Source organism: Acinonyx jubatus, chromosome A2 (genome assembly GCF_027475565.1).
Source record: "Acinonyx jubatus isolate Ajub_Pintada_27869175 chromosome A2, VMU_Ajub_asm_v1.0, whole genome shotgun sequence".
Lineage (NCBI taxonomy): Eukaryota > Metazoa > Chordata > Mammalia > Carnivora > Felidae > Acinonyx > Acinonyx jubatus.
Window position 1 is genome coordinate 116,215,928 of NC_069383.1, and position 13,939 is coordinate 116,229,866.

Genomic DNA, 13,939 nt, shown 5'->3' on the forward strand with positions numbered 1-13,939 from the left:
AAAAATTTCTTGATAGAAGTTGTTGATTCCTGCTCTTGCATTTCATTGTAAATGCCTGTGAACAGCACAGTTTTCCATTCGAATTTCACAGGCATAAGTTTAATAACCTAGTCTTGCTAAGCCAAAATGTTTTAGATGCAGACTTAATGAACTGTCCCTCATAATGTGCATGTACAAACTCCTACAAAATGTTTTAGGTCTCGCTAACTACTGTGATTTTTATTTAGCCGTGATCTTATCCTGTAGAGCCCCCTGGGTAATTTTCAGAAAACTGTAATCTGTTGAGAGTCTGCAAGTCTTTGTGCAGTTAAATAGTGTCTCTGGCTTTTAGACTTTATTGATAGAGCATAAAAGAAACAATTTAGCTAGGGAGTGGTGCTGTAGGTTTATAGAAAAATGTTTGATTGTTTTCAGTCTCCATTTATTCAACTGTGCCATTTCTCTCAGTATAGTCTTTAGGCCATTTGCATCAGATTTACCCTGTGGAAGCTTATTAAAATAGACTTTAGGTCTCCACTTCAGAAGTGGGTGGTATGGAGATGTGACCAAGAATCTGCAATTTAATAAGCTCTCCTGGTAGTTCCAAGATTCGCTACAGTTTGGGTAGCATGGCCTTGAAGGCAAACTAGTTATATGTAAGTCCTTTGTGAAATCTTGTTTTTTGGATAAACCTTTCACTTTCAAGGGCTTATTAGTTTCTACCGGAGACTTTGGCATTTTCATTTGGAAATTATGGGAATTGTAATGACTACTTTGAATGCGTATTTATTAAGTACCTAATTGCCATGGTGTTGAGCCAAGCAGTGTACTCAGAGTCAGATTATAATTGTATTAAATGGATTAAAACTCACTAAGGGTCCCGTTTATAAAATTGTCTCAAGTCATTGATACCCTTAGCTTGATTTCTATTCCATCTTAAGAAATAATGTTTATTAATTCCTTTTTTGGATGGAGCAGAAGAAAGTCATTTGATAGAGCTTTGTTATATTACATTGCAGCTTAGTGCTTGTCACTGTATTAATTATATAAATAGAATGAAGAGCCAGGTGGTGGTTTTGCTAATACACTTGTAATGCCTTATATATTTGTTACTGTAATTAATTGAAGTTAAAGATAACAGAACCCTCAGTATTTTTTGCTGTTGTTTTCAATCGTGTTCTTTGAAGATGCTGCCATAAGAATACTATCTACCTGTTGGCTTTCTGACTTCTTTTTTCATTGGCAGTAATGAATTGGGTAAAGCTAAGGGGGTGGGGGTAGTTTTGATTGTGGATTAGAATTTTTTCTCAAGCAGTTATATTCTTAAATCTGTCGTTTAAATCTCAATAGTGTTTATACTCTGATCATCTGAGGTAACTGTTTTTTATAGCTTTTGCCTGGAAACCATGGATGCATTTTAGGGCAAACATGTTTTAAAGCATTGGAGAATTGAGTAAGTCTATGTAAGTGTGATTCTAAGTGAAGTTCTTACAGCAATTAGTGCATAGGCCTTCCATGGGCATCCCAGGTTTCTGCATCCTTAGGCCTGACCTCCTTATGAGACCTACGTTCCTCTAAGTTTGGCTGCCATGTGGACCCTGGTATCTGAATGTGCTGTCAGCACCTCAGATACATCATATCCAACACTATCACCTTTATTTGCAAATTGGATCCTTCTTCTCTTTCTCACTTTTATCTTAATGGTTCCACTGCTCTCCCAGTCACACTGGTACTCTGTCAAGGCAAATTACTGTTTTATGTGAAGAGATTTTGATAATTCAGAGTAACCCTTAGTGATTTCATTTTTTCCCTCTTTTCAGTTCTGTTCACAAAAGGAAGCCTCTGCCCAAAACTGTGTATAACTTGCTCTCAGATCGCGACTTAAAGAAAAAGCTAAAACAGCATGGATTATCTATTCAAGGAAGTAAACAACAGCTCATTAAAAGGCACCAAGAATTTGTACACATGTACAATGCCCAGTGTGATGCTTTGCACCCTAAATCAGGTAAGCTAGTAAAGCAATGAGTTCTTCTTTTCTCTGGATAAAGCAGTTTGTGTAGCTCAGGGATTATAAACCGTAGAAAAGAAACATTAATAAGTATAATTTTGATAGTAGATGAGACATGCAAATGTATTCCTTCAAAAGGTATCTAGAATACGCTCTGATAAGCCAGCCTTTCTCTCAGCCTCTTAGTCCCTATTCCCATCTCAGAGGCAACCCCTGCTGCCTGTTTCTTATGTATATCTTTCCAGAGATAGTGCAGGATGAAGACTTGATCTAGAGAGCTGGGTTATAATCCCAGTTTTGTAGCTTTACGACTGGGGGACTATGGGCAAGCTACTTACTATCTCAGTTTTCTCATCCATAAAATAAGGATTATGATACTGTGTGCTATATAGTGTTTTTAAAGGAAATAAATGAAAAGTGCATGGCATTGTATCATAGCAAGTAGTTAGCATTCAACAAATGTTACCATTATGATTATAAATTATACACAAACATATGTCGTTGACTATTGTTTTGTAAAAATGTTAGTACTATATACACACTATTTAATGGTTTGTCCTTTTCATTTAATCACACACATGTTTTGGAGTTCTTTGAATTATTAGCATATATAGAATTGCCTAATTTTTTAAAAACTGAAGTACAGTATGCAAACAGAAAAGTATACAAATGGTATTGTTTAGTGAATTATCACAGAGTAAATTTCACAAAGGGAAAATACCTTTGTAACTACTTTTCAGATAAGAACCAGCATCCCCAAAGCCCCTGTGCTCCCACCTCCAATCACTCCTGCCTTCATTTGCACAAATGACCAGCACCTTGACTTCTAACACCAGAGATTATTCGTTTTGCTTGTTTTTCCTATATTTTGTCTTTATGTAAATGGAATAATAAATAGCTTATGTATTCTTTGCAGTGTGGCTTTATTTGTGCAGAATTATATTTAGAAGATTCATCTATGTTTTTGTGTACAGTTGTGATCTTTTCATTTTTGTTGCTATAGAGTATTCCATTGTATATCACACTGTTTATCCATTCAGTGGTTGATGGACATTTGGATTTGTCTACTCTTTGGCTCTTAAGAATAATGTTGCTGTCTCTTTTACGTGTCTTAGTGCACATAGGCACACATACTTGTTGGATATATATATATCTAGGAGTGAAATTATTGATATATTTGTGCAGCTGCTTAGCTTTCATGGATAATGTAGCCAAAAACTCAGTGCCAGGGTACATTTTTTTTTCCTTATTTAATTTCTTTTTTTTCTTCTTCTTCTTGTTTTTGTTCCTACCAGTGCACACTTTCATTAGGAGGGTCTGAGAGTTCCAGTTTTTTCACATCCTTGACAACATCAGTATTGTCAGTTTTCTTTTTTGGCCATTTTAGTGGGTCATTGGTAGTATCTCATTATGGTTTTAATCTGCATTTCCCCAATGATTTACAGTGTTGGGCACATTTTTATATGTTTGTTGATCATCTGGATATCTTCTTTGGTGAAATACCCATCTAAGCATTATGACCAATTTTTTTATGCTGTGTATCCTTTTCTTCCCCTTATTTATTTGTGGGAGTACTTGAAGTTTTCTGTATATAGATATTGCTGGATATATATGTATATTTAAACTCTTCAGTTTGCCTTTTCATTCTCTTAATGACTTCATTCAAGAAGTAGAAGTTCTTAATTGTACTAATCTTTTGCATTTTTCCTTTAGTTAGTGCTTTATGTCCTTGCCTATTGCAAGGTCATGAGGATCTTGTTTTGTTCTAAAAGCTTTATTGGTTTTGCTTTTACGTTTTTGATCTGCAATTTATCTGGAATCTATTTTAGCGTATGTTGTGAGGTAGGGGCAAGATTCTCTTGTTTTTCCATACAGATAGCCAATCAATGCAGCACCACCATCCCTTCCCCTGTCTCTTGATGGTTTTAATTTGTATTTTCCTGAGGCTAATGATGTTCAGCATCTTTTCATATATTTATTTGCTATTTGTGTGTGTGTGTGTGTGTGTGTGTGTGTGTGTGTGTGTTGGTAAAGGGTCTGTTGAAATATTTTGTCCATTAACATTTTTTTATTGCTTATAAGAGTTGTTTTATATATTCTCGGGGTGCTTGGGTGGCTCAGTCGGTTAAGCCTCCAACTCTTGATTTCAGCTCAGGTGATCATCTCACAGTTTGTGAGATCGAGCCTCGCATCAGGCTCTGCACTGACAGCATGGAGCCTGCTTGGGATTCTTTCTCTGCCCTTCCCTGCATGTGTGTGCACTCTCTATCAAAATAAACAAACTTAAAAAAAATAGAGTTGTTATATTCTGGATACCAGTCATTTGTGAAATACATGTATTTGAATATTGTATCCTAGGCTTTGACTTGCCTTATCATTTTCTTAATGTCTTTTGAAGAGCAGAAGTTTTTCATTTTGATAAAGTCCAGTTACCACTTTTTTTCTTTTATGGTTCATGCTTGTGGTATTCCATGAAGAAATATTTGCCTATCCTAGGATCACAAAGAATTTCTCCTATGTTTTCTTCTAGAAGTTTTATAATTTTAGCTTTAGTCTATGATGCATTTCCAGTTACTTTTTCTGTTGATGTGAGGTAAAGGTTACAGCTCACTTAAAAAAATATGGCTATGTATCTAGTTTTAACAGTCCCATTTGTTAAAAAGGCTATCCTTTCCCCATCTACATTTCCCCCTTTGTCAAAAATCCATGGACCATATATGTGTGTGAATATACCTAGAATCTTTTCTGTTCTATTGGTCTTTATGCCGGATTTTTTTTTTTAGCCAGCACCATACCCCCTTGATTACTGTAACTTGGTAGCAAGTATTGAAGTCAGGTGGAGAAAGTCCTTCAAATTTGTTCTTTTTCAAAATTACTTTGACTATTCTAGGTCCTTTGCATTCCCATGTAAATGTTAGACTCAGTTTGTTAATGTCTACAAAAAGAGCCTTCTGGGATTTTAATTGGGATTACGTTAAATTCATTGATCAATTTAGGAGAATTGATAACTTTACTGAGTCTTTTAATACCAGTTAAGTTCTGTCTCTGTTTGTTTAGGTCTCCATTAATTTCTGTCAGCATTGTTTTCCAGCTTTTTATATACATGTTTTCTAAGTATTTTGTTAAGCTTACCACTAAGTTGTTGTCGCTGTTTTTGGTGCTATTGTAAGTGGTGTTTTTTATGTCAGTTTCTCATTACTATTTTAAAGAATCATTTTGATATACTGATTTTTGCATATTTAGCTTTGTATATTTTGTATATGTATATATACATATCTATAGTGTTAACTTTTAAAACTAAATTATTTCTAGTTGTTTCTAGGATTTTTATTTACACAATCATGTCAATAAAAATAAGTTTTATTTCTTTTTTCTTTTCAGTCTGTGTGTTTTTGATTTCCTCTTCTTGCTTTATTGCACTGGTTAGACACTCCAGTGCAGTGTTGTATGAAAGTATGAACAAATATCCTTTCCTTACTGCCAGTCTTATAGATAACGTATTTAGTCTTTAACCATTAAGTCTGACAGTTGCAGATTTTCAAAGATGCCTTTTGTGAGGTTGGGGGTGTTTCTTCGATTCCTAGTTTGTTGGGAATCGTGAAGGAGTGTTGGATTGTGTCCAATCCTTGTTCTACATTTATTGAGTTTGTCATTTTTCCCCCTTATTCAGTAATATTCTGTAATATGGCTTATTACATTGATTTTTTAATAGCTTTGTTGAAATATAATTCACATACTGTACTACCCATTCAAAGTTGTAATTCAGTGTTTCTTAGTATATTCACAGTTATGCAGCCACCACTGCAATACATTTTAGAACATTTTTATCACCCCCAAAAGAAACTCCATATCCATTAGCAGTCACTCAGCATTTTTTCCCAATCCTCATAGCCCTAGACAACTACTAATCTACTTTCTCCGTAGACCTGTCTATTCTAGATATTTTACTTACTTATCTCCCAGTGTTTGGATATTCTGTTCATTTTTTTTTCAGTGTTTGTGTTTTTTGTCTTTTGGTATGTTTTTGTAATGTTTTTCTTGTTAGTTGGACATAATATACTAGTTAAAAGGAACTTGTTTTAAGTAGGCCCTTAGTAATGTGGTGGTGAGGTGTGCCAGAGAGGGAAGCTTCTTAGCATTAGGCCTCAATTCTTTAGTGGGCCTGTGTCCCTGGATTGTAAACTTACCAAGTATTTCTTAGTTTTTTTCTCCTCCCTTAGGTGGGAAGATGGCTAGAGCAGGCTGGAGTTGGGTGTAGTAGTCCCTCCTTATCTGTGGGGGGATACTTCCAAGACCCCTAGTGGATGCCTGGAACCATGGATAGTACCAATTCCTATATATATTGTTTCTCCTGTGCGTGCATACCTATGATAAAATTTAATTTATAAATTAGGCACAGTGAGACATTAACAATAACTAATAAAATAGAACAATTTTAACAATATATTATAATAAAACTTATGTGAATATGGTCTCTCTCTCTCTCTCAAAATATCTTATTGTAGTGTATTCATACTTCTTATGGTAATGTGAGGTGATAAATTGTCTGCATATTAAGAGAGTTGAATCACGTGGTCCTTGTGATATAGTGTTAGTCTACTCTTGACTTTCTTTCTGACCATATATCAGAAGAAGGTCATCTGTGTCTGAACCATGGTTGATTGCGAGTTACCAAAACAGTGGAGAGCAGAACTGCAATTAAGGGGGGTACTTCTGTATTTCCCTTTCCCAGGTCAATTAGGCTCTAGTAATACCCCAGTTGGTTAGGCTCGTTTAACTAGTTCCCTGAGAGGACAGGTCTTGTTAAGAGAAGAATACACTGGTATATTTGAAGATGGTTTCTTTTCCCTTCCCCCTGCTCAAAACCAGAGATTTTTCTTTGATAATTTACTATAAGGATTTTGTTGAACTCCTGAAGATGAATCTCACAATATTGTCTCCCCTACTACCCTGCAGCCATGACTGGGTCTCCCTGGAGTTTTTAACTCTCAGAATCATCTGCACAGGACCTCCAGCAATTAATTAATTACAATTCAGGTTTTCTTATCTTTTGTTATGTTTCTCACTGCAGTTTCTGCTTGTAAGTTTCTCCTAAGGTAAGCCATTACTCTGTATTTTGGGGGGGGTCTCAACAGTCTTGGGGGCATTAGTTTGCCCTGTGTCCTCTTCAGTGTGGATCTAAGAAGAGTCGCTGATTTTTCAGTCTGTTGAGCTTTTAACTTGTTATTAAGACGGAATGGCAACTTCCAACCTCCTTCTGTGCAGAACTGGAAGTCCATTTCATTTAAATGAATTAATGCAAATACATGGCTTTCAGTGACTGACTTCTTTTCAAGGTTGTCCATTATTCATGGTTAGTACTGCATTCCTTTTTATTGCCCAATAATATTTCATTGTGTGGATCTATTACTTATTTTTGCCTATTCATTGACTGACATCTGGGATTTTTCCACTTTTCAGCCATTATGAATAACGCTGCTATGAACTATGAATATCCATACACAAGTGTCTGTGTGGACTTACATTTTCATTTTCCATAGATATGTACTTAGGAGTGGAATTACTGGGTTAAATGGTAACTACATTTTAACATTTTGAGGAACTGCTGGATTGTTTTTCAGTGTGCCTACAACATTTTACATTTCACTAGCGTAAGGGTTCCAGTTTCTCCACATTCTTGCCACCATTTGTTATTCTGTCTTTCCTGTTTTGGCCACCCCAGCCATGTGAAGCGGTGTGTCATTGTGGTTTTGATTTGTATTATGTTGATTTTTGAATATTAAAGCAACCTTTTATCTTTAGCAAGGACTGTGTCCATTTCATCTAAGTTCTTGAATTTACAATTTGCTGTCAGCATTTTTTTTAAGAATATTTCTTTCATTGCCTTTTAATGTCTGTGGGATCTGTGGTAATGTACTGTCTTTTGTTTTTGATACTAGAAATGTGTCTTCTCTCTTTTTTCCCTTGATTGGGTTTACCTATATCAATTTTATGGATTTTTCCAAAGAACTGGCTTTCAGTTTCATTTTTTTTCCTCAACTTATTGCGTATTTTCCATTGTATTGAATTTTCCTCCTATCATTATTTTCGTCTTTCTAATTACTTTAGGTTTAATTTGGTCTTATCTCTGTAGCTTATTATGTTGGAAGCTTAGATAATTATTTCAGATTGTTCTTCTTTCAAAATTTTCCTATAAGTACTATTTTACTTACACCCACAAATGTTGCATTCAGTTAAAATATTTTCTTTCTTTTTTTAAAAAGTTTTTTAGCGTTTATTTATTATTGAGAGATAGAGAGAGACAGAGCATGAGCAGGGGAGGGGCAGAGAGAGGGGGAGACACAGAATCTGAAGCAGGCTCCAGGCTCTGAGTTGTCAGCACAGAGCCTGGTGCGGGGCTCAAACTCACAAACTGCGAGATCGTGATCTGAGCCCAAGTTGGACGCTTAACTCACTGAGCCACCCAGGTCCTCCTAAAATATTTTCTAATCTTTGTTGCCATTTCTTCTTTGAATAGTGGGTTATATAGAAGTATTTCCAATTTCCAAATATATGGGCATTTCCCAGAAATCTTTTATTATTCATTTTACTTTGATTCTATTTAACCAGTTCTGTATCATTTCAGACCATTTACATTTACTGAGACTTGTTTTATAACTCAGCATTAGGATTTCCTGGTAAATGTTCCATAAACACTTGAATATTTTGCTTTTTTTTTTTTCCTTAAATGTTCTGTAAACTTGCTTGATAGTAACATTCAGTTCTTCTGCATCCTTGCTGATTCTATATTCGCTGGTGCTATCAATTCCTGAAAGGATTATTGAAATCTCCAACTATATTTATAGATTTTCCATTTTTCCTTTCAATAATTTCAGTTTTCCTTGTATTTTGAATCTCAATAATTAAGTGTATGTGCATTTAGTATTGTTATGTCTTCTAGATAAGTTGACCTACTACTACTTATTATTATGAAATGTTTGTCTTTGTCTCTGGTAATATTCTTCATCTCAAAATCTACTTTATCTGGTATGAATGAATATAGCCACTCTATCTTACTTCACTCTTCTTCTCTTTAAACCCATTGTGTTATTATATTTAAACTTCTTTGAAAGCGGTATATGGTTTTGATTTCCTTTTTTCTTCAAGTTTATTTATTTATTTTGAGAGACAGAGAAAGAATGAGCAAGAGCATGAGAAGAAAAGGGACAGAGAGAAAGGGAGAGAGAGAATCCCAGGAAGGTTCCGTACTGTCAGTGCAGAGCCTCACATGGGGCTTGATCTCATGAATGGTGAGATCTCATGACCTGAGCCGAAATCAAGAGTCGGATGCTTGACTGACTGAGCCACCCAGGTGCCCCTGGATTTGCTTTTAAAATGTAATTTGACAAGATAGACCATTAAGTTATAGGGCTTAAACCATTTTCATTTCATTTAACCTATTAGGTTGAGTTCAAGGCTGTCATCTTGCTTTTCTTTTCTACTTGTCCTATTCATTCTTTGTTTTGTCTTCCTTTTTTTGGATTGAGTATTTTTTAGTTTTCTGTTTCCTCATTTGGTTATTAGGTATATCTGTTTACTTTCTTTTAGTGATTATTTTAGTGCTTACCATATGTATCTTAAGCTTATCACTGTCTCCCTTCCAATAATATACTAACTATTTCATGTAGAACATAGAAGTATCTTATGACTTCCATCTTTCGTTTCATTATTGTCATAGATTTTTCTTCTATATGTGTTACAACCTCGATAATTCCTTTTTACTCTTTTTTTTAAATTGTCAATTTTCTTTTAAAGAAAATAAAAATGAAAAAGAAAGTCTATATGTGCCTACACATTACTATTTCCAGTATTTTTCATCTCCTTGCTTAGATCAAGGTTTCCATCTGATGTCATTTTCTTTTGGCCTGAAAAACTATTTAATATGTCTTGTAAAGAGTGCAGATGTGCTAGTTACAAATTCTTTTCAGCTTTTGTGTGAAAAAGCCTTTTTTTTTAAGTTTATTTTTTTATTTTGAGAGAGACAAAAAGTGTAGGTGGGGGAGGGGCAGAGAGGGAGAGAGAAAATTCCAAGCAGGCTCTGTGCTGTCAGTGTGGAGTCAAACTTGGGACTCGATCTCATGAACCATGAGATCCTGACCTGAGCCAAAAGCAAGGGGTAGACGCTTAACTGACTGAGCCACTTAGGTTCCTCGAAAAAGCTTTAATTTTGTGTTTGTAAAGTAGTTAAAACTACTTTATTTGGAAATAATTATCATAAAAAAAACATCTGTACCCTTTATATGGAATCATCTATCATCATTTTGCCTTATTTCCTTTATGAATTGCTATTACTCTCTCTCTGTATAAAAATACATGTGTGTAACATACTTATATACTTCTATTTTTTCCTTAAACCATCTAAGAATAAGTTGTATAATCTTGATTCTTTACCACTAAGTACTTAACTATGTATTTCCTAAGAAAAAGGATATTCTCTTTTATTATGAAATTACAGCTATTAATTTCAGTAAATTTAACTTTGTTAACAATACTTTTATCCATTCTATCATCTCTGTTCTATTTTCAGCAGTGGACCCAGTAATGATTGCTAATAGATTTCTTTTTTTTTTTTTTTCTTCTAGTACATGGTGCGGTTTTGGATCACATACTGCATTTAGTTGTGCCATCTTTTCCGTCTCTTTCTATCTAGAACAGTTCCTCAGTCTGTCTTTGTCTTTTATGACATTGGCAAAGAATACAGGCTTTGTTGTTGTTGTTCCCCCTCCCCGCCAAAACAGAGTATTTCTCACTTAGGCTTTGTGTGATGTATCCTTATAATTACATCAAGGCTGTGCATTCCTGGCCAGAGTACTATATATGTGATGTTTTTTGTCCCTTGTCAGGATATCACATCCAGGGTGTTTGACATCTTTGTGCCTCTCATTTGTGATGGCTGGTTTAATCATCTTCTCAGTTTCTCCCTCGATACTGGGAGATTATATAGTTTTCCCCTTGCTACTAATTGGATATCTGTAGAGACACTTTAACACCATGTAAATATCCTATACCTCATTAAAATTTCACCCCTACATTACTATTCTTAGGTAATTTTTATATGAACTAATCTTTTCTGTGATAGTTGCAAAATGATGATTTTCTAACGTCACTCCTTCCACGTTGCTACTGGTGCCTTTGCTTCTAGGTTCTTGTAGCAGATTGAGCTCAGGAATATATGCATGCATATAGATGTGCATATATGGGTATGTACATATACATGACATGCTTATGTGCCTGTATACTGTATGTGTATATATAAATGTAAATCCATTTATACTTATATACATTAGAAATCATGAGAGCATACTGATTGCAGTCCAACCCCACAGAGTTCTATACCTTTCTCTGTCCATATTTATACTTCCCATTTTTTTTCCACAAGAAGAATCCTCCCTTCAATAGCATCAGCACATTTAGTAATTTGTCCCAATTCTGTAGTGCATCTAAAATAGTTTCAGAATTGCTTCATCTGTACTCCTACACCACTGCAAAACAGACCTACCTATAAGAAAGAATTCAGAATATTTTTTAGTTCTCTCTCCCCACAGTTGCTTTCCCCGCCTCCATTTCCCAGACTGAGGGTATGTAGTCAGATATTGTGTTCATAATTTCCTTTTTATCTTTCTTCAGTGTGTGGCTTGGTGTTTTACTGAAATACAGTAGGGTTCATTTGTTTTCCTTTGTTTCTAATTGTTGTTTTTTAGTTGTCCCTTGCAAGTATAAGAAATTAATAACTTAAATGTAACATTTAAACTAAGAAGATAAATTTTTATAATGGACCACTGGCTGTCATAAAAATATTACATAGAGTAGCAGGTTTGTTTTCTTTTGTTTCAAGAGAGCTCCTGATTACTTGTTGAAGCATTTGTATGATGGTACCTTTAAAATTCTTACCAGATAGTTTCACGATTGGAGTCATCTCAGTGTTAGTATCTGTTGAGTGTCTTTTCTCATTGAAGTTATGATTTTCCTGCTGCTTAGTTGACAAGTGTTTTTATTGTGTCCTAGACATTTTGACTATAATAGGAGATTCTAGTTCTTTTAAAAATATTCTCCTTTAACAGGCACTCACCCTGTTTACGTTTAACATGCAGATCCGGACCTACTTCTGTGGACCATGGTTCTAATGACAGTGTAGTTTTCAGAGCCCTTGCAGCGTTGTCCTGGTCTGCTTCCTTTAATTACTACCTAAAGGGCCCTCTGAGAATCTGGTGTTTCATACTGTGCTCCACTTCCCAAACCTTTTGGCCTCTAAAATTAATTTTTAGAATATTTCACATGTGAGTTGGCCAAGAATGTATTTAGGATTTCCTGTGCAGGTTTAAAGGATACTGTTCTCCAGGTTTTGTCTCTTTGAGATCCTTGCTCCAATCACTAGTTAGAGGGTAAGGGTCCTATCTGCTACTGCTGGCTGAGGTCTAGGTTTCTCATTTGGTCCGCACTGGCCCTGTGTTGCTGGGAGAGGAAAGCCTTTCCCAGTGCTCCTGTTACTGCTGGGGGAGAAGGGGGGTGGAATCCATACTCCACACTTAACTCTCTGATTGTACTGTAGTGGGCAGGAAGCATCAGCAGTGTTTAGCTGGAGTAGGTCAGATATTGTCATAAAGTTTTTTGGTCTCCTCCTTTCATAGTCCTTTGCTAGAAAAATGGTTTCTTGGGTGGGTGGGTGGGTGTGTGTGTGTGTGTGTGTGTGTGTGTGTGTGTGTGTGTGTGTGTTCTGGGTTGCAGGCTTCACCAGAGTCACCAGAGTCCAGTCTGGGATTTACAGAAGATAAAAAGGAAGCCCAAAGAACTCACCATCATGTTGTCCCTTAACTTCTGAAGCCCTTAGCCAGTCCATCTTTCTCCTTCTACCCTTCAGAGTTCTCTTATACTTGTTACCTTACATTCAAGGGTTTTAGTGATAATTACTGAGGGAGAGTATGAGAAATCAGAAGAGAAATGAGTCTAGTTCATCTTCTTTGGAACTGCAAGTTCTCATTCATGTATTTTTAATTTCTGTTCTAGGTGCAGACACATTTAAGATTGTTAGGTTTTCTTATTGAATTGAGTCTTTTATCATTATACAATTTCCCTCTTTATCCCTGATAACATTCGTTATTCTGAAGTCTGTTGTGTCTTTTTAATATAGCTATTGCAAGTTTCTTCCCTTTAGTATTTACATGATACATCTCTTTCCATTCCTTTATCTTGGACCTATCTATGTCTTTTATTTAAAATGCATTCTGGGGCATCTGGGTGGCTCAGCTGGTTAAATGTCTGACTGTTGATTTCATCTCAGGTCATAATTTCATGGTCTGTGGGTTCGAGCTCCAGCACCGGGCTCCTCACTGGCAGTGCAGGGTTCTCTCTGTCCCTCTTTATCTGCCCCTTATCCGCTTGCATGCATGCCTGTGTTCTCTCTCTCTCACAATAAATAAAATGGGTTCTTTGCTGAAAGCATATAGTTTGGTCTTGCTTGTTTTAATTGAGTCTACATTCTGTATCTCTTATTGATGCTTTTAAATCACTTACACTTAATGTACTTATTGATACAGTTGGCGTTATTTTCTGCTTGTTCCTTCTGCTTTTTATTCCATTTATTTGCTCTCTTTTGGATTGAGTATTTTTTATTAATACATTTTATTTCTACTTTGGGCTTATTTTACCTTTTTTTCCCAAAAGTTTTAGTGGTTGACGTAGGATTTGTAATAAGCACCTGTTAGTTACAGTCTACTTTCAAATGATGTACTGCTTCACTTACAGTGTAAGAACCTTACAACAGTATACCTTAAATCCCTAATTCTTTGTGTTGTTGTTGTCATGAGTTTTGTACTTTTACCTATGGTATTAACACAATATGTTGTTGTTTTGAATGGTCAGTTACCTTTTACAATAGTTAAAAATAAGAAAAATATTTGTATTTACCTTCATTTT

The 13,939-nt window shown here is 35.4% G+C and overlaps 1 protein-coding gene across 6 annotated transcripts in view; it reads left to right on the forward strand.

The window, feature by feature from the left end:
• The window catches only part of RAD18 (RAD18 E3 ubiquitin protein ligase), a 109,577-nt gene that overhangs the window by 36,263 nt on the left and 59,375 nt on the right, over positions 1–13,939 (forward strand). For all 6 annotated transcript variants that reach the window (XR_003415054.2, XR_008297017.1, XR_003415055.2 and 3 more), the window contains exon 7: positions 1,800–1,984. Coding sequence is in view for 3 of the 6 variants with exons in the window: in XM_027042535.2 (XP_026898336.1) it covers positions 1,800–1,984 (185 nt within the window). In the remaining 3 variants the exon portion in view is untranslated. The remainder of the gene's footprint in view (positions 1–1,799; positions 1,985–13,939) is intronic.